This window comes from Platichthys flesus, chromosome 16 (genome assembly GCF_949316205.1).
Source record: "Platichthys flesus chromosome 16, fPlaFle2.1, whole genome shotgun sequence".
Lineage (NCBI taxonomy): Eukaryota > Metazoa > Chordata > Actinopteri > Pleuronectiformes > Pleuronectidae > Platichthys > Platichthys flesus.
This window is the reverse complement of record NC_084960.1, coordinates 5362552-5389693: the sequence shown is the minus strand read 5'-3', so window position 1 is coordinate 5389693 and position 27142 is coordinate 5362552. Positions and strand designations below refer to the sequence as shown.

General features: G+C 42.3%; 4 protein-coding genes across 9 annotated transcripts; all 4 read right to left on the bottom strand.

The window, feature by feature from the left end:
• Positions 1–249: 249 nt before the first annotated feature.
• Positions 250–6176, bottom strand: spsb3a (splA/ryanodine receptor domain and SOCS box containing 3a). 6 transcript variants are annotated; one of them, XM_062408266.1, is made up of 7 exons: positions 5316–6176; positions 4356–4560; positions 3830–4010; positions 3454–3641; positions 3205–3307; positions 2998–3123; positions 250–2714 (listed from the first exon to the last, which is right to left on the bottom strand). In XM_062408266.1, the coding sequence occupies exons 2-7, from the start codon at positions 4479–4481 to the stop codon at positions 2323–2325; spliced, it is 1116 nt and encodes a 371-aa protein (XP_062264250.1). In that variant the 5' UTR covers positions 4482–4560; positions 5316–6176; the 3' UTR covers positions 250–2322. The 6 variants fall into 6 exon arrangements, with proteins under 6 accessions (XP_062264250.1, XP_062264253.1, XP_062264249.1 ...); XM_062408269.1 differs by having other exon boundaries at positions 4356–4556; XM_062408265.1 differs by having other exon boundaries at positions 4356–4563; positions 5316–6175.
• Positions 6177–6687: 511 nt separating this feature from the next.
• On the bottom strand, positions 6688–12186 carry atp6v0ca (ATPase H+ transporting V0 subunit ca). Its single transcript, XM_062408958.1, has 3 exons — positions 11908–12186; positions 8701–8884; positions 6688–7856 (listed from the first exon to the last, which is right to left on the bottom strand). The coding sequence occupies exons 1-3, from the start codon at positions 11981–11983 to the stop codon at positions 7652–7654; spliced, it is 465 nt and encodes a 154-aa protein (XP_062264942.1). The 5' UTR covers positions 11984–12186; the 3' UTR covers positions 6688–7651.
• Positions 12187–14350: 2164 nt separating this feature from the next.
• On the bottom strand, positions 14351–19309 carry ypel3 (yippee-like 3). The gene is made up of 5 exons (XM_062408959.1): positions 18952–19309; positions 17261–17379; positions 16753–16796; positions 15721–15829; positions 14351–15523 (listed from the first exon to the last, which is right to left on the bottom strand). The coding sequence occupies exons 2-5, from the start codon at positions 17375–17377 to the stop codon at positions 15434–15436; spliced, it is 360 nt and encodes a 119-aa protein (XP_062264943.1). The 5' UTR covers positions 17378–17379; positions 18952–19309; the 3' UTR covers positions 14351–15433.
• Positions 19310–21220: 1911 nt separating this feature from the next.
• Positions 21221–26649, bottom strand: gdpd3a (glycerophosphodiester phosphodiesterase domain containing 3a). Its single transcript, XM_062408957.1, has 10 exons — positions 26276–26649; positions 25503–25545; positions 24934–25069; positions 24367–24412; positions 24154–24272; positions 23351–23440; positions 23078–23211; positions 22754–22813; positions 22598–22649; positions 21221–21779 (listed from the first exon to the last, which is right to left on the bottom strand). The coding sequence occupies exons 1-10, from the start codon at positions 26412–26414 to the stop codon at positions 21651–21653; spliced, it is 948 nt and encodes a 315-aa protein (XP_062264941.1). The 5' UTR covers positions 26415–26649; the 3' UTR covers positions 21221–21650.
• Positions 26650–27142: the final 493 nt, after the last annotated feature.

The window sequence follows — 27142 nt, the reverse complement described above, 5'->3', positions numbered from 1 at the left end:
ATTAGTTGACTGACGACATTTTCAATAAGATTGTAGAAAATGCCAATAGCTCGTTTTGACTATTGAGCTTCTTCATTGTGAATTTTTGCATCAATTTATGTGATGATTATATTGAATAAAATGTATTTTAAGTTAAGTTACATTGGTTTTAATTTTCACTCAGCTCTTTTTGGATCCATAGAGTAAAACCTCACCTCTTGTTTTCAATAGTTTTTGATTCTGGAGTCAACAAAGCTGCAGTCCGTTCAATTAAGTCCTTTCTGCATATGTTTATTAAGCATTCTTTGTATTTTCAGCTGAAATCATGCTGATCATGGTTATACAGGAAAAGGCCAGTAAAGTCCTTCGCATACAGCATTGTTAATATGACATGTTATAGAAGAGACACTTAGAATTTTCTTAGTTACATTACAACAGTAAGAAAAAGTGCTTGGATGCATTGATGTGAAGACAACTACAGTTTAAATAAAAAAAACATCTGCTGGACTACAACTAGCCAGTGTGTGGTTACGTCACTGGATCTACAAAGAGGGATTTCTGACTAACTCATTGCACAACTGGAATGTAACACTACTCATGGCAGATAAGCGTGGTCTCAGGGGATGGCAGCCAGGGGATGGCAGCCAGATACACCCATTCCTCCAGGAAACCCTCATCACAGAAGATAATTGCATAGTACCAGAAAAGTTTGTTTGCATCTACTTAAGCTAAATATACGTGATCAGGGACAGGGGACTGAGGTGGCAGTCTGCAAGCTGTGTGGCCTCAACCACTATTATTATACTTATATTGTTATGGTAGGGTACTCTAACAGAAAAACTATACTTTATATCTGACCCTTGTCCCTAATTTAAGATTAATACAGACTTAAATTGACCTTTTGAACCCACTCAGCCTCCGTAGGCATCAAGACAAATGTGGCAGATCCTTCAGATGACAGTGTCTGTTGCGGTTATTACAAAATATGGTGAAATCCACAGCTTCATCAGTTTTGATTGTTATCATACAATAGCACAATATTTAAACTGAGTTTTGAGCCACATAAAACATTTAGAAATACACAAAAACATCTAAAGAAAAGAGCTGAGAATAATTTTGTCTGCAGAAGCAGTGACATAAGTTTCTGCACTGAACGTTTGTAATAATTGAAATCCAAAGTAATCAAATTCAAGCTGAGCACAGCAGATGTTCACCTAACCCCTTTCTACAGTCACGTTTCAGGGCAAGAGGGGCTGAGTGAACGATACTGAAATGATGACAGTAGCATTCAATTCTCATTCAGTGAATCAAGAGCAGTTGTTAAGGACAGGGATTGAACAAGGCCTTTGGTAAAACCAAAATAAAAGAACAATTGCATAAAAACATTAAACGCTAAAAACTGCTCATAAACTCAAACAAATAAACTATCCGTAAAAAGTTCTAAAATAACAAGAAGATGTAACAGCGATAAAAAGTTACATGAAAAGGTGCGGTGGTCTCATTTCACTGACACACACGAGACAATGTATAATGTGTACTGCTTACATTTTTCGGAAAAGTAGAAATTCATAGTTTCTTTAAACCACAAGCAGGACTTTTCAAAGGGAGACATGAATGTATTAAATATTTAAGTTAAACAGTTTTTTTTCCATTAATGTTGTGAGCGATTAGATGTGCTTCAGTTGTTTGGGGATCAAGAGACAGAAAGAAAACAATCATTTCATTGTTGACTAAAAGCTTCAGAGTGCACTCGCGTTCTCTCCACCTCCTCTTCACCTCCTCTTATACTTTCTTTAGTTCTTTTTATACAGTTGAAGTCTTAGCTTCACAGGAATTTCTTTACAAGAAATTGCAGATGCCAGTGAAACAAGCCACAGACAACTTTGATAATGCATGGACAGCGAATAATATAATATTTTTGCATACAGGATAAAAACATAGAAAATACTTTTACTTTTGTCCTTTTTTAACCCCCCCCCCCTTCTTGCAAATATATAAAGATGATGACCAAAAATCTGGCTTCATCTTGCTTCAGTGTCACGTTGTACAAGTTAGTAAACACAACAACAGCACATCTTTTCACGCATTACTGAAGCTGGTGTTGGATACTGAGTGCATGAAGAGCATGAAGACATGTGAATGGCATGAGAGAAGATCACAGTAATAAAACGTGCAGGCAGAACCCCTGTCACCGCCCACACACCGCTCCCTCTGCTCCACCGAGCCTGGTGATTCTCTGCACTACCACGCTAGGCTCGAGGCAAGTAAGTAACACTAGATCAGAAGCCGTAGGACAGTAACCTCGGCCAGTGTTTAAGAGGAGGTAGGACTCGAGCCGCCCAGTCATGTCCAGCGGCATCTTTTCCTCTGACAGGCTTCGGGGTCGGACGTGCAACCCTCCGAGTCGCTCTCCGAGGAGGACGGTCCAGCCAAGGGAAGGACAGACAATTGGGAGGAGCACTCGGGCTCATCGGGGGTCTCTTCTGCGGCGCCGCTGTTGAGACTGAGCACCCAACCCAGTTTATTGTGGAGCAACTGACGGAGGCCCGGGGGCAGGGGCAACACGTCCAGGTTGTCTATACAGTCTGGCAGCAGCTGGCGAAGGCGCGCGCAGCAAAGGTACAGCAGGGAGGTCGGGGCGGAGCAGGACCTGATCACCTTCATGCTGCTTTTGGCTGCTGTGGAGCACGCCATCGGATAAAACCTCTTATTTTGAAGCTCTGTGGCAGCAACACCTGGATCAAGAGGGGGGACAGAAAATGTATTATCAGGATTAATATCTTGTTCCAATGCCAGAACTCCTCAGAATCCCCACTAAATACATGGACACCTCCATTGTGTCTGAAAGGTCATCCAGTTCGGTGTGGGACGTGAAAGCTGTGCAGGAAAATGCTCTCCGGCTCTTTTATGCACATCAGTGTGTTTCCCAAACAAAGCCAGGGAACTCATATCTATGAGCAAGTGAAATTTAGTGCAAATTGATTTGAATTAAAAGGGTTAAAAAGTGGCAGTACCAACCTATGCACTTTCGATTCTTGAAGAAAGTAAGTGTGCCGTGCCACGTGTCCAGGTGGACTCCGATGATGGACCCCTGTCCGAAGCGTGTAGAAAAGTTCATCTTCTCTCCTTTATGATGCAACAAGCCTGTAAAGAAAGATGTCTAGCTCATATTGTGACCATTGAGCACAGTCACTGCCTCATTACAATGCATTGTGTTGGTCTTACCTGTGTAAGAGAGACCCCAGCTGTCTGTATCTTTCCCCAACAGGCTGCAGAAGGTGTGTCTGTATTTGTCCAGGTTGACATCACAAGTGCCGATGCCAACCATCTGTTCATAAAGACGGAACGAAGAAGAATTCATGAAGCCTTTGTTCTAAACAATCTTTTGTTCTAAACAATCTTTTGTTTATCGAGAAAATGACATGACGTAACAAAAGCAGGCCAGTGTAAGGAGGTAGGAAATCAGAGGTTTACCATGTCGGTTCCATACACTGGAGATGTCATCTTGATTTCCCAGAAGTGCTGTCCCTCAGCCAGCTCCTTGGAGCCGCGGATCGCAGCTGTGCCACAGCTGTATTCAGAGTGGAAGTTCACTTTGCGATTGTCACAGCTCAGTAATGTTGCTGTCGACCGGCTGTTCAAGTCCCAGCCCCAGTCGAATTCTAAAAACAACGACAGTCATTCATTCCAGGTAACTGTGATGTACGATCGTTTATTTGACCGTAATATCATCAGACATATATCTGCAAATATTATTGCTGTGATCAGACGGTGGTGTAGCCTGAAATAAACCTATGAATTTCGCTTCCTACACTAGCTAAACCCTTGAAATGCAGCAGCAGTCTCATACCTTGGTCGTCCTCTCCACAGTGGCAGTCTTTGACTTGGTGGAAGCCGCGCAGTCGAGGGTTGTAGCTGGTCTCAGCCTGGGAGTCGCAGTCACAGTAGGACTCTCCGGTGACCGGCACTGCGCTGGGGACTGGAGGGACCATCGCAGCGGGAAAGTCTGTCTCAGATTCTGAGTCACTAAACTTTAGAGCAGGTAGGCAGAAAAAGAAATAGCTAAATCCTCTGTAAGCAACATTGCAGGGCTGATAATGGAATCAAGGTTTTTAAATGGAAATTGCTTGCTGAACAGAAAAACAGATTTTGAAAGTTATGATGAATTCCCCTAAATTATTAGATCTAACAAAGCTTGTAAACATCTCAACGTTTAGCTTTAAGCATTAGACATTAGCAACAACAAACACAGATCTGTTAATAATGGCCATGGACAAACTAAAGGCTTTCAGTCTCAAGGTGCATCACATGACAACGAAATGGAAAGGCACCCAATGTCTGACACTTCAGATCTGTTCCACTGCGGTGTTCTTTACCTCTAGGCGGCTATAACCCCATTCCTCGCTTTCAGAGGCCAACACGAGTGCCCGGGCATCAGCGTCCTGCCGTATCCCCCCCCACACGTATCTCCATGCACGACTGTTCCTGCTTCGTCTGGACATGGCAGCCGCTCAGTTTGAAGAAGGACCTGACAGTCAGATCAGGTTTATTCCAGATGTTGGACGAAAAGCATCAGTCTGGCTGCTGGAAGACAGGATGACAACATCAGGTGTGAGAGGCACAGACACTTGTCTATGTTTTAACATAAACAATAAAAGGACTATAAGCTATATCAATAAATGCATTCTCTACATAGATCCACCCTCCTCCCCAGTGATTAACGAGAAGAAGCCAAACACACATTTTATGACACATCTTACTGGATTTTCTCCTGTTGTCGTGGTTCCTTGTTTGTTTCAGTCAAATGTTATTTTAAGCTAAACTTACATTTGAAACAGATGCTGCACAATTCCACATTAGACAGGTCGTGTCCTGGTTTGTGCAACAACAACAACAAACACCACAAAACCGCAACACACACAACGACCTAAACACTTTGGCCTGGACACATTTCTCATGTCTCTACCTTCATCTGTGAATCTTTAATGAACCTTTAACATGCAGATGTTTTCCAAACCAGCTGTTGTTAGTCCAGCTGGGCTAGGCTAGGCTAACGCTAGCATCTCGAAGCGTATGCATCAACATGTTAGCGAGATTCCAACAAGGTCAGAGGCGACACAGTTCATGTCAGCATGCGGGTTTAGAAGTGTGTGTACACGGCCCAGTTCCCTTCTGCGTGTCGCTGACTGGTGTGTGTCCGCGGTTTGTGTCGCGAAAAAGGAAGCTCGAAGGCGCAACAACCCGCGTAGAGCAGCTAGTGAGTTAGCTTCCACTAGCATGCTACTGCTAGGAGCGCTAGATAAATAAATAAAAAAGAAAGATGGCGCTCACGTTACCTGCTCGCTGTTCACAACCAGCTCGAAGGTCCAAGGGTACAAACTGCAGAGAAGCGTCTGCACGAAGGAGCCGCTCGCTACCCGGACCAGACGAAGCAGCAGCGGGGGGAGCTGCGCTTCCCCGTGACCTACTTACCATGAGTCCCGAGAAAACAACAACAAGCCCCGCTGCTGCTCTGGGATCAGTCTGCACAGGAAGTTCCTAGAAAACATCTCACAGGTGCAAGAGTTCTTCTCTTACTTTGCCCAAGTAAAGACACAACTACAACACTGCAAAATGAACCAATAAGGTCCTTCATTCCAAATAACACTATAAAGTTATCTATTCAAAATAACACAATACATTCTTCCTTCAAAATAGCCCAAGAGCAAGCCCAAGAGTTATCAACAAACTTTGCACGTGTAAAAATACAAATACAACACTTTCAAATAAGCCAATATAGTTTTGCATTCAAATAAAAAAGTGCAAGAATTATTCACAAACGTGCATTACATTTTACACAAGTAAAAGCAAAAATACGACACTTTAAAATAACACAAAGCTCTTCAAATAAAAGAACACTAGTGCAAGAACTATTCACAAACTTCGTACACGTAAAAACACAAATACAAAACTTTTCAAATAAAAAAACATTTCTGATCTCTCAAATCCTAATATTTGACTTAGACCAAGAAAATGAAGCAACTTCTATGAGGCCCAATTGAATCGAATGAAGATTTACTGTCCTCTGGTGGTATAAAGGTAAACGGCCCAATGGGAAGGTTGTCATTTTCTTGATCAGGACAATAATTCGTCACAGGCTCCAGAATGAATCAACTCCTGCTACTCCAGAGTGACTCACCAGTTTGCAGATCCTGTCCAGCACCAGGTCTGCTGGTCTCTGTGCTGAATGTGCAGTGGCCAGGGGCGTAGTCGTTGGCAGCATCCTCCTCACCAGAGATCAGCTCCCAGTGGGCCCCAGTGTGCTCGTCACACGCCAACATTCAAACATGCACGAGACATGACTCAGACATTAGAGACCAGTTCAAAACATTCTATTTATAGTCTGATTTGTTTCTATGAAGTGGATTTAGACTCTGACTGCAGAGAGAATAAGAAACTAGAGAACTCTTTGCTGACACCATATTTGGACTTGGAAAAGTTATAAAAACAAAACCGCATCTTTTATGACAATCTTTCATGTAGAGAAGAGAATCCAGTCATAATACTGATGAACACTACACAGATCTCAAAAGTATGTAAACGTGTTTTCGATTTTTCGCTTTTCCATTTGGAGTTAACTGCTGATGACTGTGAAAAGTCTGAAGGTTGCTGTTGCTGTAAATCAACTTATCCCATTGATATCAGACATTAAATGACTTGACAAAGACGTTCTGGAGGAGGTTGAGTTTTATTTGGAAATCTGACAGGCATGGCTGAACAGTGACCTCTCACCTTAAACAAAAAAAACAAACAAATAAGACAGCAGCACTACAAGTAAACGATACTAGTGTTTGAGAATGTCATATTTAACATAAATCCACTTGCACGCATTACACACTCAAGTCATTCTCATATGCGCTCGCACACACACACACACACACAGACAAACTCCAAGTCAACATGTGGACATCCTCCATTAATAATCACACTACATCCAGAGGAATTCAAAGCACTTTGAACAATTACCCACAGTGCGATTAATCTAACTATACACAGATAATTTATATGTATTTTTATGTATATAGGGTATTTTAATATTAACAGTATTCCATTAAGACAGTTTCATTGAGTCAAAATCGTCATAGCTTTCCATAAATAGTGAAAAAAATATGTCTTGACAGCTCCTGAATCAAAAATGGTCCCGAAAAAGAACATGAAAAAATAAAATACCAATGTGCACGATTTTTTCATCAGTTTCAAAACAGAGAATTACAATCAAAACCACCAACAGAAAACAAAAAGGAGGGGAATGGGCAGAGGGGTAAACATTTATACTCACACCCACAGCACAGACTGGTTACTACATTTACAGAAGTGAAGGGACTCTGGATCACTGTACAGGTTAAGATCAGACAACAAATCAGGCAGACTGTCCACACATCATCCCACAACAACCAATACATCTTCATGCCCGTACTGTACACGAAGGACCTGACACAACTGGATGGCTTTAAACAATATGGATAGATCACATCTACTGAGGACACAGCTGTCAAAAGTCGACCGCCGACATGTTTCTGTTGCCATCCCATCCTGTCAGACCCGCGGGGTGTAATGGAAGTAGGTGAAAATCTCCTATTTGTTCTTGCTGCTTGGATATGGAATGAATGAGATGGTGTTTGATGCAGACACTTTATTTTGTAGATAGGATGAGGGCCACGATGAGGCCGTAAAGCCCCAGCACCTCAGCGAAGATCAGGATCAAGATCATGCCCACGAAGAGCCGGGGCTGCTGGGCGGTGCCTCGAACACCGGCGTCGCCCACGATGCCAATGGCAAACCCGGCCGCCAGACCGCTGAGGCCCACACTCAGCCCGGCCCCGAGATGCAGGAAACTCCTGTAAGAGAGAGAGAGAAGTTCCGTTAGTGTACAAGGTCATACTGACTGAAACATACAGGTTGTTATAAACAGTGCTTCAAGTCAGGAGAGGCTGACTGTTTGATGTCTGAACGATTTCAGGTGGGGTTAGTAACAAATCCATCTGATGACCCGAATATAAATCAGAGCAAAGAATTAAAAACAATTTAAATCAGCACTATGTCTCTTTTAGAAAGAAACAGCGCCCCCTGCAGCCGCACAAGGTAATTCATTCTGTTGGGCACTGTCTGAGCGATTAGGTGGTTTTCATGTAGAGAAAAAACAAAGCCTGGAGATCCGACTGTACAACTGAACTGTGGATATGACCCATTATCCCCAGTGTTCTGAACCAGCAGAGCTGTCACTGGAACAAAAAATACACCCAACTCTCCAGAATTCTTCATATTATAAAAGTTTCCTCGCTGAATATCGGAGATAAACTGTTTTTTTTTCATGGTACTATTCAAATGAGCTACAGTTCAGCATTACTCCAAGCTTGCTTGACCTAATTGTGACGATTTAGGCTCCAGCTATCAGTCAGTTGCACAAGTGTCACAGGAGATCAAACCTGCTCATGAAAGTCACATCGAGCAAGAACAGATGTTGAGGGTGAGGAGTGGAAATGAAAGAGGAAACAGTTTGAAGCTGTTTTGAGGTAGAAAGTAACTTAATGTATGGTGGTTCAAATAAATATAATTACTTTCTTTCATGGGGTCTCACCCTCATGTAAACCCTCGTATAACATAACATTCAAAAGTTAAAATATGTATAATATTGGTATGTTTGAGAGTTAAGGAGGTGGATGGGTTGCAGGTTCATCTCACTTGTAAAGGGTGACCTTCTCGGAGATGTTGTTTGCTATCAGCACAGCCACAACTAGCCCGTAGATGGCTATGATACCCGCCATGACCACGGGGATGATGGACTTCATGATGAGCTCTGGCCGCATCACCGACATGGCAGCGATCCCTGTGCCACTCTTCGCTGTCCCGTACGCAGCTCCCAATGCTGAGTAGAAAGGGGAGAGTTTGTGTTAGTGAAACAATACAAAATATTCAACTGTTGTTTTCTCTCAACCCAGAAATACCAAAGAAGGAACGAGCACTGAAAAGCGGGCAGGTTTAACTATATATAAAGAAGGACAACATGCCTGCGCCCCAAAAAAGTGATGCCAAAGCATCTCGCTCGCCACCTGGTGGCCGGCTCATGAATCCAGAGACACGGACCAAACTGAAGAGTAAATATACTTGAAAATAATGTTTTCTCAAAGATGGTTTCTGTCATTTAAAGCAGCTCTTCCCACATGGATATATGTACAAGTGTGTATTTTTCTGCTAAGTTTGTTTTTCATTCGTTCTTCGATGCTACAAAAATGAGGTGAAATGTCTTGATTGACAACTTAGACTCACGAATGTGAGAATGTGTACCTCATTACCGTGGCTCCATCCTATAAATACCACTCCACAGACTCTGGCTAGAAATGTGCAACGTGGTAGTTTTCACATCTGGAGGAGACGCCATGACCGAGCAACAGAAAGTATTCTGTTTTGCTCCGGACAGGACAAGTACAGTATTTCATTTTCATATCACACAGAGCCCATCGGGTGGTTTACGCCCTATTTTTCCCCTGTATTGGTTCATGTCATCATTTGAGACAAGGTAATAGTTGACCGGCATCGAAGGAGAAATTAATGCAATCTTCCTGGGGAGCATGGAACTGCATAAGCCTATTACTGGTTATTATTCATGGGGTTTGATGGCAACGAGAAACTCTGAGCACACAACACAGGCGCACAATGAAGACCCACTAGAGCGAATAAAAATAAATAAAATTCACACGATTAAGCTTTCATCGCTTCTTGCTTGCAGCCGTGGGTGTGTTGACACATTCGAGGGTTTTTGATAATAAGCACTGTGTTAATAAGCAACCCAGTATTTTCTCTAATAGTTTAACTGCTTCTCATCAGGCAACACAAGGATATTTTTGATCTCTATTGGCTTCAAATTAAAAGGGGATTTGTCTTCTGATTGCTTTTCTTTGCAATGGACTACGGGTCAACTCTGCACTGCCTATTCCCCCTGGTGTCTTTAAAAGGTGCTACAGTCACAGCTGCAGCTCTACACAGATATCTTATGCTTGACTGAGTCGTCTTGTGAAATGTTAAGGAAGGATCATATTTCCCTCATCTACTTCCCTAAAGGTTACATCAGGGCCTCCACTCTGTACAACTGAAACCTTTAAGAAATCCTAGACTGACTCCACTGTGAGGAAACAACATTTATGACAATATACTTACAAACATGGAGATTATGGGCAAGTGGATTTTGATCTAAAGCTGTAAAGCACAAATTAAACTCTGTTACCAAGGTGTGGTAGTAGTCTGTGTTACTGGTGTAAATGTTATAACACACTATTTAGGCCTCATCCTCCTATTTTATAGATAGGAAAAATATACGATTCATTTTCAGTGCCAGCAGCCACGCTGATTAAATAACAAACATTTATAAAATACTAGTTATTAATATTTTGTCAGAAGCAGAAAAGTTATCCAGATATCTGCATCACAGAATATCAGCATCTTATCACATGACAAGATAATTTGGTGTAAATGAGAAACAAAAGCTTGTACTCGCCAGTATTTTGAATTTAACTTGAATAGAAAGACTCAACCTGATAACTTTAATGAGGTAAACTGCAGTTTGACCATTACTGACCCACTACTTTTTATTTCTTACAGCCTTTATACTAAATGTGAGCAATTAGACAAAGTCTGTGCAGGACCATCTCAAAGGGAAGTGGATTTTGAAGCAACAGACACCTTTGGCATAGGCAACAAAAAGTGTAAGGGGAAATGTATTAAGGTTTAATTACAGACACACTGATCCAGCTGGGTGCGAGCCAGGCTGTGATATTAAATTCAGAGTCTTTTCCAGGGTCATTCTAAAAATTGAGTTGCATTCAACCGGGCTCTGGTACCTCAGCATCACCTGGACTTACGTTGGATTAAATAACGGATTCGATTTTTGAGCAGAAGAGCGCGGTATTGGATCACTTCTCTGTTTTGCTAATAACCCTGAGCAGAGGTACTGCATATTGGGAGAGAAATATCTGTGCATCTCTAGATAAATGTTAGAACTCCAGTCTGCTAACGAAATGTTCAGCAGTAAACTAAAGGCTCACTACCTGTCTATATATATATATGTTGATGATGAACGGTGCAAGCATCCCGAGTCGTGACACAATTGCTTGACCTCAGGTTTGTAACAAGTTTAAAACCCACAACCTTCACTCAGGGGCTGAGAATCAATCTTTAAACTTACAAGGAAACAATAACGGGGACATTTATCGAGGTAATTATAGATATCCACTGAATATCTGTTAACATCAAGTCATCAGTGACTTCCAGGATATGCAGACAGTTGCGTGTGTTTGTGTGGTGTGTGTGGTTCCTACCCCCCCTCCCTCAGCAGCCATGTGACACACTGGGTGTACCCTGCCTCCAAACATGAATGAATGGACGGATTTTCCCTTTAAATGCACCAGACTGGCGTGTGTAGGCCCGGGCCTTCATATGATCCGGATAGGAAGGAACGGTACAGCAGGAGGACGAAGAGGAAGAGGATTCAACCCTGCTTCTCTCACAACCCGTGGATGGTCGCTTTTGCTGTAAATTATACAAAATGCCGGCAGATTACAGGGAGCAGCTGCCACCTCGGCGAGGCTCTGCGTCACCAGCGGACGTGGCTCCAGCTCGACCCCGGGGGTTGGGTGAGGAGGCCCGGGAGGAAGGGTGAGGAGGCCGGGGAGGAAAGGTAAAGGGGGCCGCTCGGACACCCCCACCCCCCCTTCTCATCCTCATGCCACTGCCTTGCATCGCTGACAGGTGCGTGCGAACCGTGACCGACCGACCGAGCAGGCCGACTCCCGAAACCCGCCCGCTTCTCTACCGACAACACCCGCGGGTTGTCACTCTCTATCTAATCCCACACAGGTGACCCGGGGGAGGGAGGGAAGGAACTCTGGTAGTTACCGCTGAACACCATGGCCGCGGTGGCTCCCATCACGGCGAAGAAAGGCGAGTACTCGGGGCTCTCCTGGCTACTCATTCTCGCTCTTCTCTCTCGCGGGGCGACGGACACAGCTACACGGACAGACTTTCTTCTCGTTGGAGGAGGGGGCTCGGCCCGGTCGTTCTATCCGGCAGGCGGCTGTGGGCAGGTGGGGAACGCGGAGAGTGGGTCGATCGCGGAGCTTCTTTCCAGAGGCAGCACCGGGTCTTCAGAAGGAAAATGGCGAAACGGAAAAAGTCACATGACCGACAGCCCCGGACGCGTCCATTCCCGCGGACGTGGGGGTGGCCGACACGAAGAGGCATCCACTATCCAACCCTTGTTCTTTCTCCATAGCCTCTATCAAATATCCCGGAGAGCTTGATCTCACTTGTCAGAGACTTTCACATGAAATACACAAGCACGTAAACTCCTTAAACTAATGGATGTTTAAATTGTGTTTTTTTTGGACGGGGTGCGTGTTGTGGTATGTTCTGCTGCAAGTGCACTGACTGCGGTTGAATCGCTTGAAGTCACTTCCCGCTGACGTATTAATTATTATGTGTCAAATAAATAGTACAAATCAACCATTAAACACATTGTTTTTAAAAATGAATGATAATAAAAATACCCACAACAACAAATAAACAGTGCAACACAGGAAGCCCAGAGAGCCTGCGATCAGGGGACATCCATCTTTTATTATATCATATGTATGTTTTTAAATCAGCATGGCAGCTGCAGGTTCATTTGAATCCACATGTGAGGCCCCTGCACGTGTCAAACAAATACAAACAGACTTGATCGAGTGACTTCATCGGAGCTGCTTTTCTCAAGGTGACACTGTCAAGAAGAAATGGACGATTCCTAGTGTCTGTCAGATATAGGGACATTTCACCTCATCTCCTAATCTGTTTGTACCTTATTGGGCAGATTGTGTCTCTAGTTTACATCCTAATACCTAATAGAGTTTCCTAAAATATATATTTCACCCTCAGCCAGTCTCTGTGACCTTTACAGTTTACGTCACCTACATTTTACCTGTTTTTACACATATATTAGTTTTGATATATTATCCTTACACTTTAGAATTGCATGTTACTTATTACTTACTGAGTCCCATTTTGACTCTTGCTGCTGCGATATGGCACATTTCCCCATTGTGGGACTGATAAAGGATTATCTTATCTTATCTCATCATTTAAGTTTAAAATCTGACACCAGTTTTGATTTGACTGAGGTCTCAGCATGGTTGCTCTGTTTCCTGTTTTGGTTTTCTTAAAATGCTAAGTACAGGGAAACTGAGAGTTTGGGGATGTGATCAAATTCAAAATCAAATTATGCAAATAATCAAAAACTGTTCAATTACTGATTCATCCATTGCAGTCCAGCAGGACTTGTTTCTCAGGGAGCAAATTATATACTATGAATTTGGCTTCACAACACAAAACTTTTGCCACTTTGCACAAATTAAACAATTGAATACAAATTATGGTCACCAGCCTCATGATTTGTTGACGTGTCCAGGAACAAGGCACCAAATCACCAACCTATAAGTGTGATCATCAGCCAAACATTATACATGTATAATCCTACAGTACTACTTGTTTAAAGTTTCTCACGGTTTATCATCAACAAAGACATTTCCAATGTCAATACACAATAGGCTGGTAGAAATGAAAGGTAAGAGCAGGACAGACAGTTGAATGAACTGCATACATATGACTGTCAGCAGTTTCTGCACCACATCCTAATAAACTGTCAGCTCGGTCAGTGCTCCCTCATGTGACCTGTTCCGGCCTCAAGTGTGATAACCATTGCTTTACAATTGCTATTTAAAAAACAAAAACAAGTTTGTGGGACGGATTAGAAAATGTTTTTTGGTTTGTCCATCTTGACGCCCATCTCTGCTCTCACTGGCGTGAACGATAAAGTTAATTACCTGAGCAGAACACAGCCATTGTTAACAGGAACTCATTGTGGTCTAAGGTCACAGGTTAAAGTCACTGTGTCCTCTCTCACAAAATAATTCATACGCCACTTATAACACGGTTAAAGAAAAAAAAGTGACACTTTATAACCAAATAGTCAAAGATAAACTTCCCAGTGACATCATAGCATTCTGCAGTAACACTTAAACAGCCATCAGCCATTATATTCAATAGTTAACACTATTATTCAGGAACAGAAGAGGTTACGGCCATATTTCCTGAAGCTTAACTGGTCAATGAATCATTTAAACGTCATGAAGCCACAGACGTCAGCAAATGCTCTGTAAAAAGGAAGTTAAATTAATACTGAGGGTCAATCGAGAGGACAAGTACACAAGAGTATGTGAACTATCCCTTCTAAGGAATTTGTAGGTCTGAGGCAGGAAACAATGGTCAACAACACAGCGCACACAAAAGGAAAGTGAACAACACGTTACAGACACTGTCTTTTAATGAAAAGTTAAAATAATACACTTAAATGAAAGCATGAAAGAAGCAGACATTTAAAAAAAGAAATCACCATAAATATGCTACAAAACCCTAATCACACTTTGCACTAAGAGGATTGAGTAAATGTATCAGTGATAGAGGCTATACACAAACACACAGGATGTATCTTATCAGCATTAAGTAAAAGTGAAGATATCCCAACTGTGCAGTGATGAGTCTTAGATTTGAACCCCAGATCTACTCTTCTCAACCTCGTCCAGCTTAAGGCATCTCAGCACACACACACCCACTGCAAAAACACACACACACATTCACTCACTCACATACACACATTAAAATATACCCCAACAGTCAGAAGACACTCATACTCCAGATTAAAGAATTCTTTAGGGAGACTTTTGTGGGCCTTGACCATCACTAGTATAACACCCTGATTGCCTTTGGCACAATAACAAGTGTTACTGATCTTACTGTAAAAAAAAAACAATGAATTTCACTGATAAAACTAGAACAGCCTTCCCACTGCTGGAAGGATTCCCATAGCCTTGTATCACTCGTAAAGGATCCGTAGGGTTAAATAAGCCTAATACACTTTTTCAGCCAGATAGTCTAAACTCAATAGTGAAAACAACCAAATACCTGCATTTGAAGTGTTAGGGGGTTTGATTATTTGACTTGCCCGGGTCTCCCCTCCCCAGAGTGAGACCGTTTCGAGGTCACTTATAAAAGTTTCATCACTCGAACACGATTTTTTTTTTAAATCCAACACTCACACGTCCCTGTGTGACCACATCCGCCCGTCTTTCACACACCCACCCTGCACTCATTCGGTCCATGTCCCAGCACAACTAGCGATTAGGATAGTGAGATCAGCAAATGGTGGTGTTGTGGTCGCCGTGAAAAGACACAAAGAACAGAAAAAGATAAGGCATCACATGCTACTGCTGGCGAAGCCATACGAAGCAATGGCTCGAATGCGGGATAAGGAAGCTACACTGGAACCCTTTTAATGTGAGGGGATGCAACTTTTTAAAGAGTCATGAAGAAAGATGAAGATTTTCCTTGCTCAGTCCCAGCCGTTGTCCTTTATCATGTGGGACAGTTCGATGATGTACTTCCCCTCCTTATACTTCTGACTCAGCTCAAAGGCTTGTTCCTGCAGAGGGAAGTAGCACAAGGGTAAATACAATTTAAAAAAAAAAGGACATTGGTGTGAGTGTTATTCAAACAATACCATTGTTATCTCTGCTTAGGGCTAGTTTCATAAAAGGATGTGCAGACATTGACTATATTTACACGGACATGACGATATTAACCCAAACCTGCTATTCGTGTTGAGGTGTGCATGCTTACATATTTCCAGCCCAGTGTAGTGTGACAGTTTTCACAGTAGATGTCGGCCACAGCATGAAGTCCTGTGAGCAGCAGCCTCTCCTCCGCAGGGCCACAGCCGACGTTCACCCTGAAACCGAACATAGTGCCATCAAACAACAGTGAGACAACTAGGAGAGTAAACCGTATCCACTCCAGTGACAAACTAACGTTCTAAATAAAATGTTATACTTTATAAATTCAGTTAGGAGAAAAAGATTTAGACCATTTAAAGCTTCACCTGAGCAAATTCATTTAAAATGAATAGATGCTGTCAAACAAGTTAAGTTACTTTGACCATGGAGCCTTGATGCCATAATCTTTGTTCAGAGCCTGCCCTACTAACCCAGGAGGAGTGTGACTAAAATGATCTCATCCTACTTCAAGGTCCTATCTGCAGGAATTTCCAATTATCTTTTGACAATCTGTAAACATGTCTGATCATGGGAATTAGTTCTAAGGGAGAACTGGACTGTTACGGGAAAATAAAAGCACTGGGAAAACAAAAGATGATAACAGATTCTCAAACTTTGTTTTTGCTTCTAAAAAGGTCCAAAAGATATTTGCAAGGCAATTAATCAAATCAGAGAAGATTTTATAACTGTGTAGGCTCAGTACAAAACATATTGAAGTGGTTTAAAAATTGCAAAGAATATAAATCTACGTAAACTAAACTCATTTTCTACCAGTGTACTTAGTCATATATGGAGCTGAACAAAGTCTTGGCTAAACATGACTTACAAGACCAGAGTCTTAATTTACATTTTTTTTTAAACAACAACATTGTACTGAAAACATCTGCTTCAAATACAGCTTTGAAAATGTCCCCCCCCCCCCAACAAGTTACGAATGTCCTTCATTTGGGCAAGGATTCTTTAATGACAGCACCACGATTAGTTTGATGGTTTCCATTCGGCTGTTATTACAACCCTGATCTAAAAATAGGAGGGACAACCTACAGTAAGAATAATAACTTTTGTAAGAACCGGGGATATTCGAAAACAAAATACTCACACAGAGTTGAAGAGGTAGGCTCGGCCTTGACTGCCTTGGAACGACTATGAGACACAGAAGAAAAGAAAATCAGAGAGAAGTAATGCTCCACTTGATACTGATATGGATCAAGATCACAATATGATGGCAATTGAAATGTGTCCAGTTCAACATCTATAATCTAAGTTTGAAATATGTGGAGTGTTATCAAGCTGCACCAAAGAGCACACACACGGAGATATTAGTCCTCTAAGTAGACCTGTTTTTTTCCAATCAAAATCTCAAAAATCAAAAAAACAACAAGATTTAATGGGGGTAGGGGGGGGGTTCCTTCCTGGTACAGACCCCCCGTCCACCATGTTTAGAATAAAATCAGTTCAGTAGTTTTTGTGTAATCCTACAAAACAGACAGACCCAGAGGAATGAAAACACAACCTCCCTGGCGGAGATAACTGCGTGAGAACCATGGAGGGTTGCGTGAGCCAACTAAAATGAACGATGAACAAACACAGGGTGGCAGCAAACTGACCTTAGAGATAAGATCGTCATGGTTGGCCAGATGGGCGCGGCAGTGTACACAACTGTAACGCCGGTGGCAGGAGTCCAGGTAAGCCTGGAATGTCTTGGCCTTCGTCAGCTTCACCATATCTGAGGATGAGGAAAAGGAGGAAGCACAAAGATGGTCAGTGGTCACACGTGGATCAGTCATGCTGTCGTGCATGCAACCACTCTTGAGATATATACCAGTTACTCATACTTTTAGATCAATCAGGTCGATTTCCTTTTCCATTTTTTTGCATTATTCCAACTGTGGGTGAGGAATTCCATGTTATCAGACAGACAGGTTTTCTACAACTTTTAAACACATCTGATAAAAGCAGCATGACCCTCTCAGGCTTTAACCCCAAATAACTTCATCTCACAAAAGTACTGCTGGAACAACCAGAGGATTAACTGGCCAATAAAAAAACAAGGGATGCACATCATAAATCCTTCACCGAGTGTTAAATATAGAATGAATACCAAGAAAATAGAACAAACGATGGGCTGAGCTCATTTCTGCGTCATGCATCTTCGTTACGGTCGTTATGTGTGCAGACGCTCATGCTAGCAGATGGGTCGGGCACAGGCACCGCTTATCAGGCAGCTTGTTTCCTGGTTCCTAACAGTTTGCACAAACAACCCTCGCTTCGTTAGATGCAATCAGTTAACCCAAATTTAAGCCCTGTCAAAACTTGTGCTGCCACATTTCTGCTCTGTACAACACTGGAGAGCATCTGTGGTCCTAATGCATGCATTAGCTGAAGGAGACATTAGCTCTACCCCAGTGTATGTGTGTGTGCACGATCTTGTTATCTTTTCAGGACATTTTCCAACATCAACACTGAATTTGTCAGGACCAGTGGACCAAATGGTGACCAGAGCTCCGTCCTAATGAGGCAAGACATAATTTTCTGAGTTGCTGGTTAAAGGTTCAGTGGGAAACATTTGGGTGAAAGGGAACTATTTGCAGAACTAAATACAAAATAAGTGGGTTTCTTTACCCTAGAATGGGCCCTATATTTAGATAATTTATATTTACATAGGGAGCGGGGCCTCTCTATGGAGGCCGCCATGTTTTTTACAGTTGCCCAGACTGGACCTACTAAACACCTTTTGAGTTTTAAGGACAACTGAAGGCTGCCACAGGTTCTCCTTCCCATTTGGAAGTGGAGGTTGAGGTGAGGGGTGTTCAGCTGCAAAATGCAACTTAACCACTAGATGTCACTAAATTCCTCACACTGAACCTTTAAGCTTAAGGTCAAGATGTGACTCCTGGTTTGGTGACGGTTGGGGATCAGAGTGTATTTGCAGGGTTAATGCTTTGGTGTGTGTGTGGGGGGGTTTGTTTAAGTTAGCATGCTAGCTCCCCAAAGCCACAAAAGCAGAATGTCACGACAAGCAAAACCTAGTTTCTGAAATCCTGGTTCATATTAGGTGATAGATATGAATTGTGGTTAGGCTGAGGTTAGGATTATGCATGGGTTGGTCATGGTTAAAGTTGGGGATCAGGTTTTGTTCAGGCTGTCAACAATGACTGCAAGTCAATGCAATGTCCTAACAAAGAGCTGCGCAAATATGAGTGTGTGTGTGTGTGTGTGTGTGTTAGCTAGCACGCTAGCTCCACACAGCCACAACAGTGCAGCTCTGCGGGGTTTCCCTCGGTGTCTGTCCGCTCACCTGAAACAACCGAAGCTCCTCGCGGGCTCCGCAGCGGGTTAGAATCACTGACAGCCCGGAACCATGCGGCTACAGCGGGTTATGCGGTCTGCAGGAGGTGAGGGGGGAGGTGGGGGAGTCTCAGTCCCAGTCCCGACAGTCGGCCACGCGTTGTCCGCTCGGACAATGAAGACAACACCGACAAGTCTCCGGCTGTCGCAGCGTCTGTCCCCTGTGTCTGTCCCGGTTCTCGCGGCTGCTGCTCCACGGCCTCTTCGTGGACACGGTGGCAGGAGTGTGTCGCTGCTGGCAGGCTGACAGAGAGACGCGGCCCCGGCGGGAGGGAAAGTGTGGTTTGTTTATGAAAACAGCCAGAGGAGGAAGTCCGGAGACTGCAAAACAAACCCCCCGTCGACCAATCACAGCCCCGCACTGACCTGAAGGATGTGGGTCAGCCAATCAGACGGAGTCTTACATGAGTCCCGTGTGGCCATTGGCTGTTGGTGCATAATCTTTCCCTGCTGCTGGGGTCTGTGAGGTCTTGTAACTAAAAGTACCGTTTCTCAAGTACTGTAGTCAAGTATATTTACTCAGGTACTGTACTCAAATTCACAGTTGAGGTACATGTACTTAACTTGAGCATGGACAGTTTATTGAAAACAAAACATTTTAATTTATCAGTTGGTTTGTGACATTTATTGCTGTTATTCTGACATTTTCAAAACAAAACATTTCCTAAAATCAAATTGATTGATAATGACAGTTATTGTTGGAGCCTTAAATATTTGGGTTAGCGTTATTTCATTGATATTTTATTTTCCGAGTGTGTAAACAGTTAATGTTATTCAGCAGAAGAGATTGGTTGCTGTGGTTTCTTGATTTATTTGCATGTGCGCCTTGAGGTTGTGTGTTTGCTCTTCTCTCCGGGGTGTGTGTGTGTGTTTTCATAAAACTCCAAGGTCCAAATTCCTGCCCTGCACCACTTCATCCACCTGAGGTATTTTTTACTAGCCTTAAAACAAAGTCTGTAAATAAAATCCTACCATGTCTTTAAGGAAAGGAATAAAACGTCACATTTTATTGATTCATTTAATCGTCTGATTACATGTTGTGTACATTTGATCTCTGATTGTACATTGTTGATAAGTTGAGCTGCAAGTTATGCTCATTTTCATTACCTCATCGTTATCATAGACTGTTTAGTCAATTAATCAATTATTAATTCAGTGAACAAAGTTGTCCGGACGTACACAGTTTGCAGTCAGGGAAAAGGAAGACAAACATGAACAGTTTCCAATTTTCTCTTATCAGTTAATCAACAAGTTAACTCTGTTGGAAAGTATTCACTTTTTCTGGGGGACAACACCAAAGCCTTTCCCCTGAAAACACTCAGTTTTTAAAGTATTTTAAAGTAAGTGCAAGGTGAAATAGGATAATCTCAGCATTGATAAACTCCCCTCCATAAACATTGCTGCAGACGTGCCCCCCGTGTCCTCAGAGATCGCTGTATTATGTTATATCCCAGACTGTACGATCAGAAATACCTACTTTTCTCTGCTGGGTCACTTATTCAAACCTTTGCTCTTTGGATCAAAGGCCTTAGTCTGCACTGATCCACTTACAATATATTCCATTAACTCACTCGTCACACTGCAAGGCACAGACATATAGGTCAGAAAAATACAGCCTTTGTTTCACTAACAGCTTGGTTGATTATTAATGGACTTTGACCTTGGCCTGGGAAAACGAGGACACAGGTGTGGTTACTGCACAGGCACTCCCCAGCTTATATGTGCATATTTATAGTACATGTGAGACTATTAAACATAGATGCACGACACAATAACAACTCTATACTCAGCTATATTTACTTTTCTTCGAAACATTCTCCCTGAGGGGGTCCGTGTGTCAAACTCTTCCTCTTTTAAATCTCTCCTGAAAACACATGTGCTTTCTCCTATTTCTGATCTTACCGTCTATTTTTAATCATTTATATTTTTATTTCTTTTGCACTTTCCTAATCCATAACATTTTATATCTGTATCTGTGCTCTACCGCTGTGTGATAATCAAATTGCTTTTAAATAGTTTCTTATCGTTTGCTTTTTAACTGTCTTACCTGTAAATCACCTGCAACTGTTTTGCTATATAAATAAAGGTTATCATTATTATTACATGGATTATCTCTAGTATCGGTAATTGTATTCTTTCTTTAGTTTAGTGTCTTACCTTATGTTCATCGTCTTTTCAACTTAATACCACAAAAATATGTATAACAGCAAAAATCCAAGTGAATTGTCCCACATAATTTATTTCTGAAAATCAGCACTTATTCAAACCAATCACACAAAGTCAGAAAATCACATGAGACACAATCACAACAAAGTCGTGTTTACTCTCTTATCACGAGAAACTGGATGTTGGATGACATGGTCCATCTGGTTAAACATTCACTCCAGCGCTGGTAGATCTGCTGCAGAGAAAATCTGTGGTTGTATGTTTGAACATTGGGCTCTATCTGAAAAACTTGGGTGGAGGACATAGAAATTAACTGATAGCAGATGGCACTACTAACACGTTATTCCATCACCAACGATTGAGGTTCCAGGGTTGAACAGCTCTTTGACCAATACCTTCATGGGTGAGGAAATCAGTCTAACACTTTCTTCTTATCTCTCCTCAGACGAGCAGCAAGTGATCGTGACCGGATGTGTTCCCAGGTCAATCCTCACTTCTGTGTCTGCAGAGGTATCGTGACTGAACGGCAGGATAGTCACTCATCACGCCTGTGGCTCCCACGTCAAATGCAGCCTTTATGTCCTCATCTTCATTGCACACAAACAGATGCACCTGCAATTACAGATATATCAGTCGACCCTAGAGATATAAGACCTTCTTTATCAACTATAAGATAGATTGTAAATAAAGATGGAGGATGACTCTCCGATTCTGCCTGATATCCATACAAATGAAGCCCAAATATCCTGGATTACATATAACTTTATAAAACAAAACCTATTGGAAAAATGAAAACTCGATAGAGAAGAACTACCGAAAATGACAGAAACCGTATATTTGATTTGTACTGTGAGTTATATTTGTGTCAATGTCCCATCCATTAACATGGAGGAGGCAGGGTTAGTGACTGATTGTCCAGCCCGCCATCCGGGGGACAATTGATACACCATGACCTCACTTTTAGGTAGCTTTTAGGTTCAGTTGTTGGTCACCACTTATTGGCATGGGACGAGGCCCTCAGTGGCTGACTGAGCTTCGACATGTGACTCAATCCTTCTCATGCTCAAACTATAAGTTGACCACTCATAGGCCTAATGGTGATGGTAACCTCATGGGCTAATGAGGATGACCTCATGGGCTAATGATGGGGCTGATGTCATCCCAGCAGAGATTACTCACATCAGGACCAGAGTGATGCATCACAGACACTCAGAGCAGCTGTGTGAGCGTCTGTTTATCTACACAAGACCTGATAGATGGATGAATGGATAGATAGATAGATAGATAGATAGATAGATAGATAGATAGATAGATAGATAGATAGATAGATAGATAGATAGATAGATTGATAGACAGATAGATGGATAGATAAATTGATAGACATTTTGTATTTCATCTTATATTGCACTTCATATGTTAATTATTTATACCTGAATTCCACGGGCAGCCAGGTGTTTAAAAAGACTCCTCCTCATAGTTACTCTGAAATAACAGCACATGGAAATCAATGAATGATTTGATCTTTCTCATTACCAGGTCAGCAGCAAGAAAGGTGCTGCAGTGTATCTTTAAAGAATGTGACTCACTTTTCTATCAAAAACACGACCAGCCTGTTCCTCAGGATGCGTTCCTCAGGAATGAACGTCCTTCAGCGGCACACCCACATGCACGTACACACACACACACAAACAAGCAGAGTAACATATTGTATTGTTATATGTTAAAGCTCAGATTGAGTGATGAAGTGCAGCCATTAAACAGAGGAAAACAAACGTTTAAGCATGAGGTTCAATGATCTGCCTCTTCTCTCTGAGCTAGATTGTGAATTTCAACAATAAAGACCTCATTACGTAGTGACACACATACACACACATGACCTCACACTCGGACTCAGCCTGCACAGGACACACCTGTTGAAGATGCGTGGCAAGTAGAACTGCAGCAGACTCTCTCCCAGCGGCACAAAGGGCAGCAGGCCGCTGTAGAAGAGGAGCAGCAGCTGCAGACCTCGGATCATAGAGAAGCTGTACGGCATGGAGCTGTTCTACGAGGGAGCAGAGACACAGACAGGCTAGTGCTGCTGGGACAGAAGCTCCTAGAGATCTTTTAAATGACATGTTGTCTGTGAACTAGTGGAAAAACCCTGTAGGAGTAACTCTGTCTCCACCAAGTGGCCGATGTACCGTTCTTTGGCATTCCTTCATGATCCCAGAGTTCACGGAGGCCCAGACTGTGATCTCCTCCCTGTTGTAGTGTCTCACCAGGTCGGACACCTGCCAGCGGACGAAAGGAGCTCACAGATCAAACATGGACCAGGAGATATTAGTTCAAATCTAGGTCAGTGGATGTGAGACAAGACTATGCACAAAAAATAATACTAGATTTGCAAATACTTATGTGAAAGGCATGACTAGAAAGAATATAAACCATTTAAAACCATATAATTATAATCGATAAGAGTCTGGCCAGGTTTCATTATTTTAAGTGAATTCTTTATATTTATTAATAATTTTCTTTGTATTATTTGCATGTTTTGTGTGTGTATCTGTGTGTGTCTTCAGATTTCTTTCTTTAAATATTTGATGTTGATAAAGGACATTAACTTGAATTCTCAAAGATAAAACATGCTGACTCATCAAGCAGGGAAAAGACTAATGTTGACTCTTAGTCCCAGCGTTGACTGACTGCCTCTGTGACACACCTTCATCTAACACTACACATCTTCAGCCTCACACATCCGTGCCCTTATTGGTAAAACCTGAACTAAAACTAATGTGATCTGATTCATTTCCTAACGTGCACTGCATAGGGAAAATCTCAGCATATGTTACTACTGGATAAATATGAGTAGATTTGTTTTATCGCTTACCAAGGTTTTATCTATTTACTTTCAAAGTTGCTCTACTGTAAAATTAGAAGTGAGACTCTGCAGATTTCTGCAGAGCCATGTAGTGTTTTTTTTTATTTAACGTCCGGTGTTCTGTACCTTTTCTATCAGCTGCTTGTTGTTCTCCTTGATCTCCACGCTGACGGGCTTCTCAGGAAACTTCTTGAACACGTCCTCGAGCAGAGAAAACTTCCTGTCCTCACCGCTGCTGTAGTGACCTGGGGGACCGTGGGGGGTGAGACACACCTGCCTCCTGATCTGAGCTGTTTTATTAAGGATTTAGAATCTAAAGCATGAGAGGATTGAACTCACCTGCATAAAATGTCACCTCCAGTCTCTCCTTATACAAAGGCAAATCCTAAAGGAGAGGGAGAAACAGGTATATGGAGAAAGAGAAGGTTAGTTTGTTAGTTAGTTCAGTAGTAAAGAAGTTAGCACAATACTTCTCCTTAGACATTCCACATGTGAAACTAAACTTTTGAATTGACTGTGCCTTAAACACATCAGGCTTTGGAGTGTGACATAGTACATAGTGCTGGAGCTGCACTGCTGCAACACAGCTGGACACAAAACCCAGTCATTTACTTTAAGGTGATTAAACTCTGTGGAAACCAACTACGCTTCTGATGAAGAGCTCCGATAAAGACTGCTGTTAATATATAACACAAACCTTAGTTGCACAAGGCGTTCAGGCCTCTCATTGAGTCAATGTTTGTGCAGACATGCAGCTTTGCAATGAAACCGAAGTATATTTATGAGCCGAACTATCGGAGAAGTTGAGAAACTTGTCCTGTTTTCTTATAACGAACCCCTTTCAATGGAAAGATGGTTCGGCTCAAGGCGACCTTCGACCTAAGCAGCACTCCCGCGTCCCCTCACCTGCAGATCGAGGGAGGAGATGGTGACATCGCGTCCCGTCTGCCTCAGCAGGTTCTCATCATGTGACACCACCACGTGTCCATCACGTGTCAGGTGACAGTCCAGCTCCAGCATCTGTGTGCCCTGCTCCACCGCACTGCAGACAGATGTTCACATGGAGAAAAGATCTCTTTAAAAAGCTGCAAACAAACAAAGGTGTTAAAAGAGATGAATATGAATCATTCCTTCACAAAGCACAAATCTATTTTGTACGATCCATCATTAAATTGACGTTTTGTGAACTCGACAACAACAAGATGCAGATCAGATTTCAAGAGGAAGCCAACAGCCTCTCAGTTAATCAGACAGCACCCATGGGGCGCACAGTCGGAGAGATGCTGAGCATATAAACACCGGAAATCCATTATCGATCATTCTATTATCAGATTCAAGACAAATGACTGGGCTGGAAAAACACTTAATGTCCAGGAATATAAGACAAAATCAGGGAAAAACGATCCTCAGCTGCCAGTAGACTTTCTGAAGAGATGATTTCCTGCTGTCTTCTTTTCACAGAGTGTGGTACTCACTGTGTGAACGCCTCCATGGTGCTTTCTATCCTCTCCCCACATCCTGGGAACCAACAGAGGAGTCAGGGTGGATGGTGGTGGGAGAGGGGCCCCAGAAATACAGTTATAATGCACACACGCTACATCTTTTTACTTGTTTTTAATTACCTCCAGAAAGATATTAATTATTTTTTCTGCATTTGTTTGTTTGTTATTTAGTACTATAAACCAAACACTACTTTTGGGAAGGGAAGAGGTATGAACCCAAGAAGAACCCTTTATATTTGGCATGATTTCGGATTCAATTCGGCAGATCCAGGCATTTTACTTTCTTTAACATTTTCATCGATTTCTGAGGAATAATTCATGGATGTTGATAAAATCCGAAAAGTTTAAGTGATATTCACAAGTGTGTATAATTCCAAATAAATCTGGATCTAAGGAGACTTTTGGGCCTGTTTGGTTTCAACTCTATCGAAATTCCATTCCAGTTTGAATAGGCTTCATATGGAAGTAAAGGTAATCAGATATTTACATTGTCTCTCTTTTTTAACATTTTGTGATATTTAGTGACTTAAAAAAAAGCAGATAGAAAACAAAACAAATACGAAATTGATGAAGTGATGAAATATTTTGTTTAAAGTCAATTAAGAATATTGATCAAATAGCTATTTTTTTTAACTTTCATTTCCGAATCAATAATTTGTGTTTACTTCTCTCAGGACGTCTTGAATATTCAATTAACATCCACCTGTTTGCACAAATCTGATCAGGCCCCCCCCTCTCTCTCTTACCTCCTCTATGTGAGATGTGCGTGCAGTAAAAGGCTGTGCGTTTCTTCCTGTGGAGAATGTGTGGGTTCTTCAGCAGGTACAACGAGGTGAGTGTGTATCCTCCCAACGCCGGGAGGACGAAATACAAAAACCCGCTCATTCTACCACAAAAAAAATGGGAACTGGTAGAAGTCTGCAAGATCCCTCCCGTGGATGTTGGACTTGCACTATGACCTGAGTAAAGCTGTCAAGTGTGACCAAGCTCTTGAGGCTGCTCTCCAACAAACCTTCCCACTGTCGGTGACAACCTGCTTTCTTCTTTAGGAGATAAGAAGAAACCGGACGGACAGGTAAGACCGAAGAAATGCAGCAAGGGATAGAGTCTTGCTCCTGAACAGAGAGAGAGAGAGAGAGAGAGAGAGAGAGAGAGAGGAGGCTCCTGAAACCTGCAGAGCTGTAAAAATCAGTTAATGAAGCACCAGCTTAGAGCCTCACCGCTCTCCCCCCTTCTCACTGGCCTCTCCCCAGCCTGTGGCAATACAATATCATTCTCTTTAAACCGTTTTGTTCGGCAGTAACAAGTGGCTTTGTGTGCGGGTGTGAGTGTTTGTGTGTGTGTTTCACAACCGGGACACTGCACCTCTGCCAACACTTATCAAGGATTTATTTTATCGGGTCTCATTGTTGGCAGTATTGTCCTTATGATGCAGAGTACAGTGCATCCAATTAGATAATCCTGCAGGTGATGCAAACAGGGGGAAAAGGTAAAGTTACGTGCATCTAATGTTCTCTGCAGATTTAAGCTGTAGAGAACTTTAGAAATGTCATCACTGTTAAAACAGCAGGTTTCGGAGCCTGCCCATGTTTGACGAAGGCGATGTGGTAGCA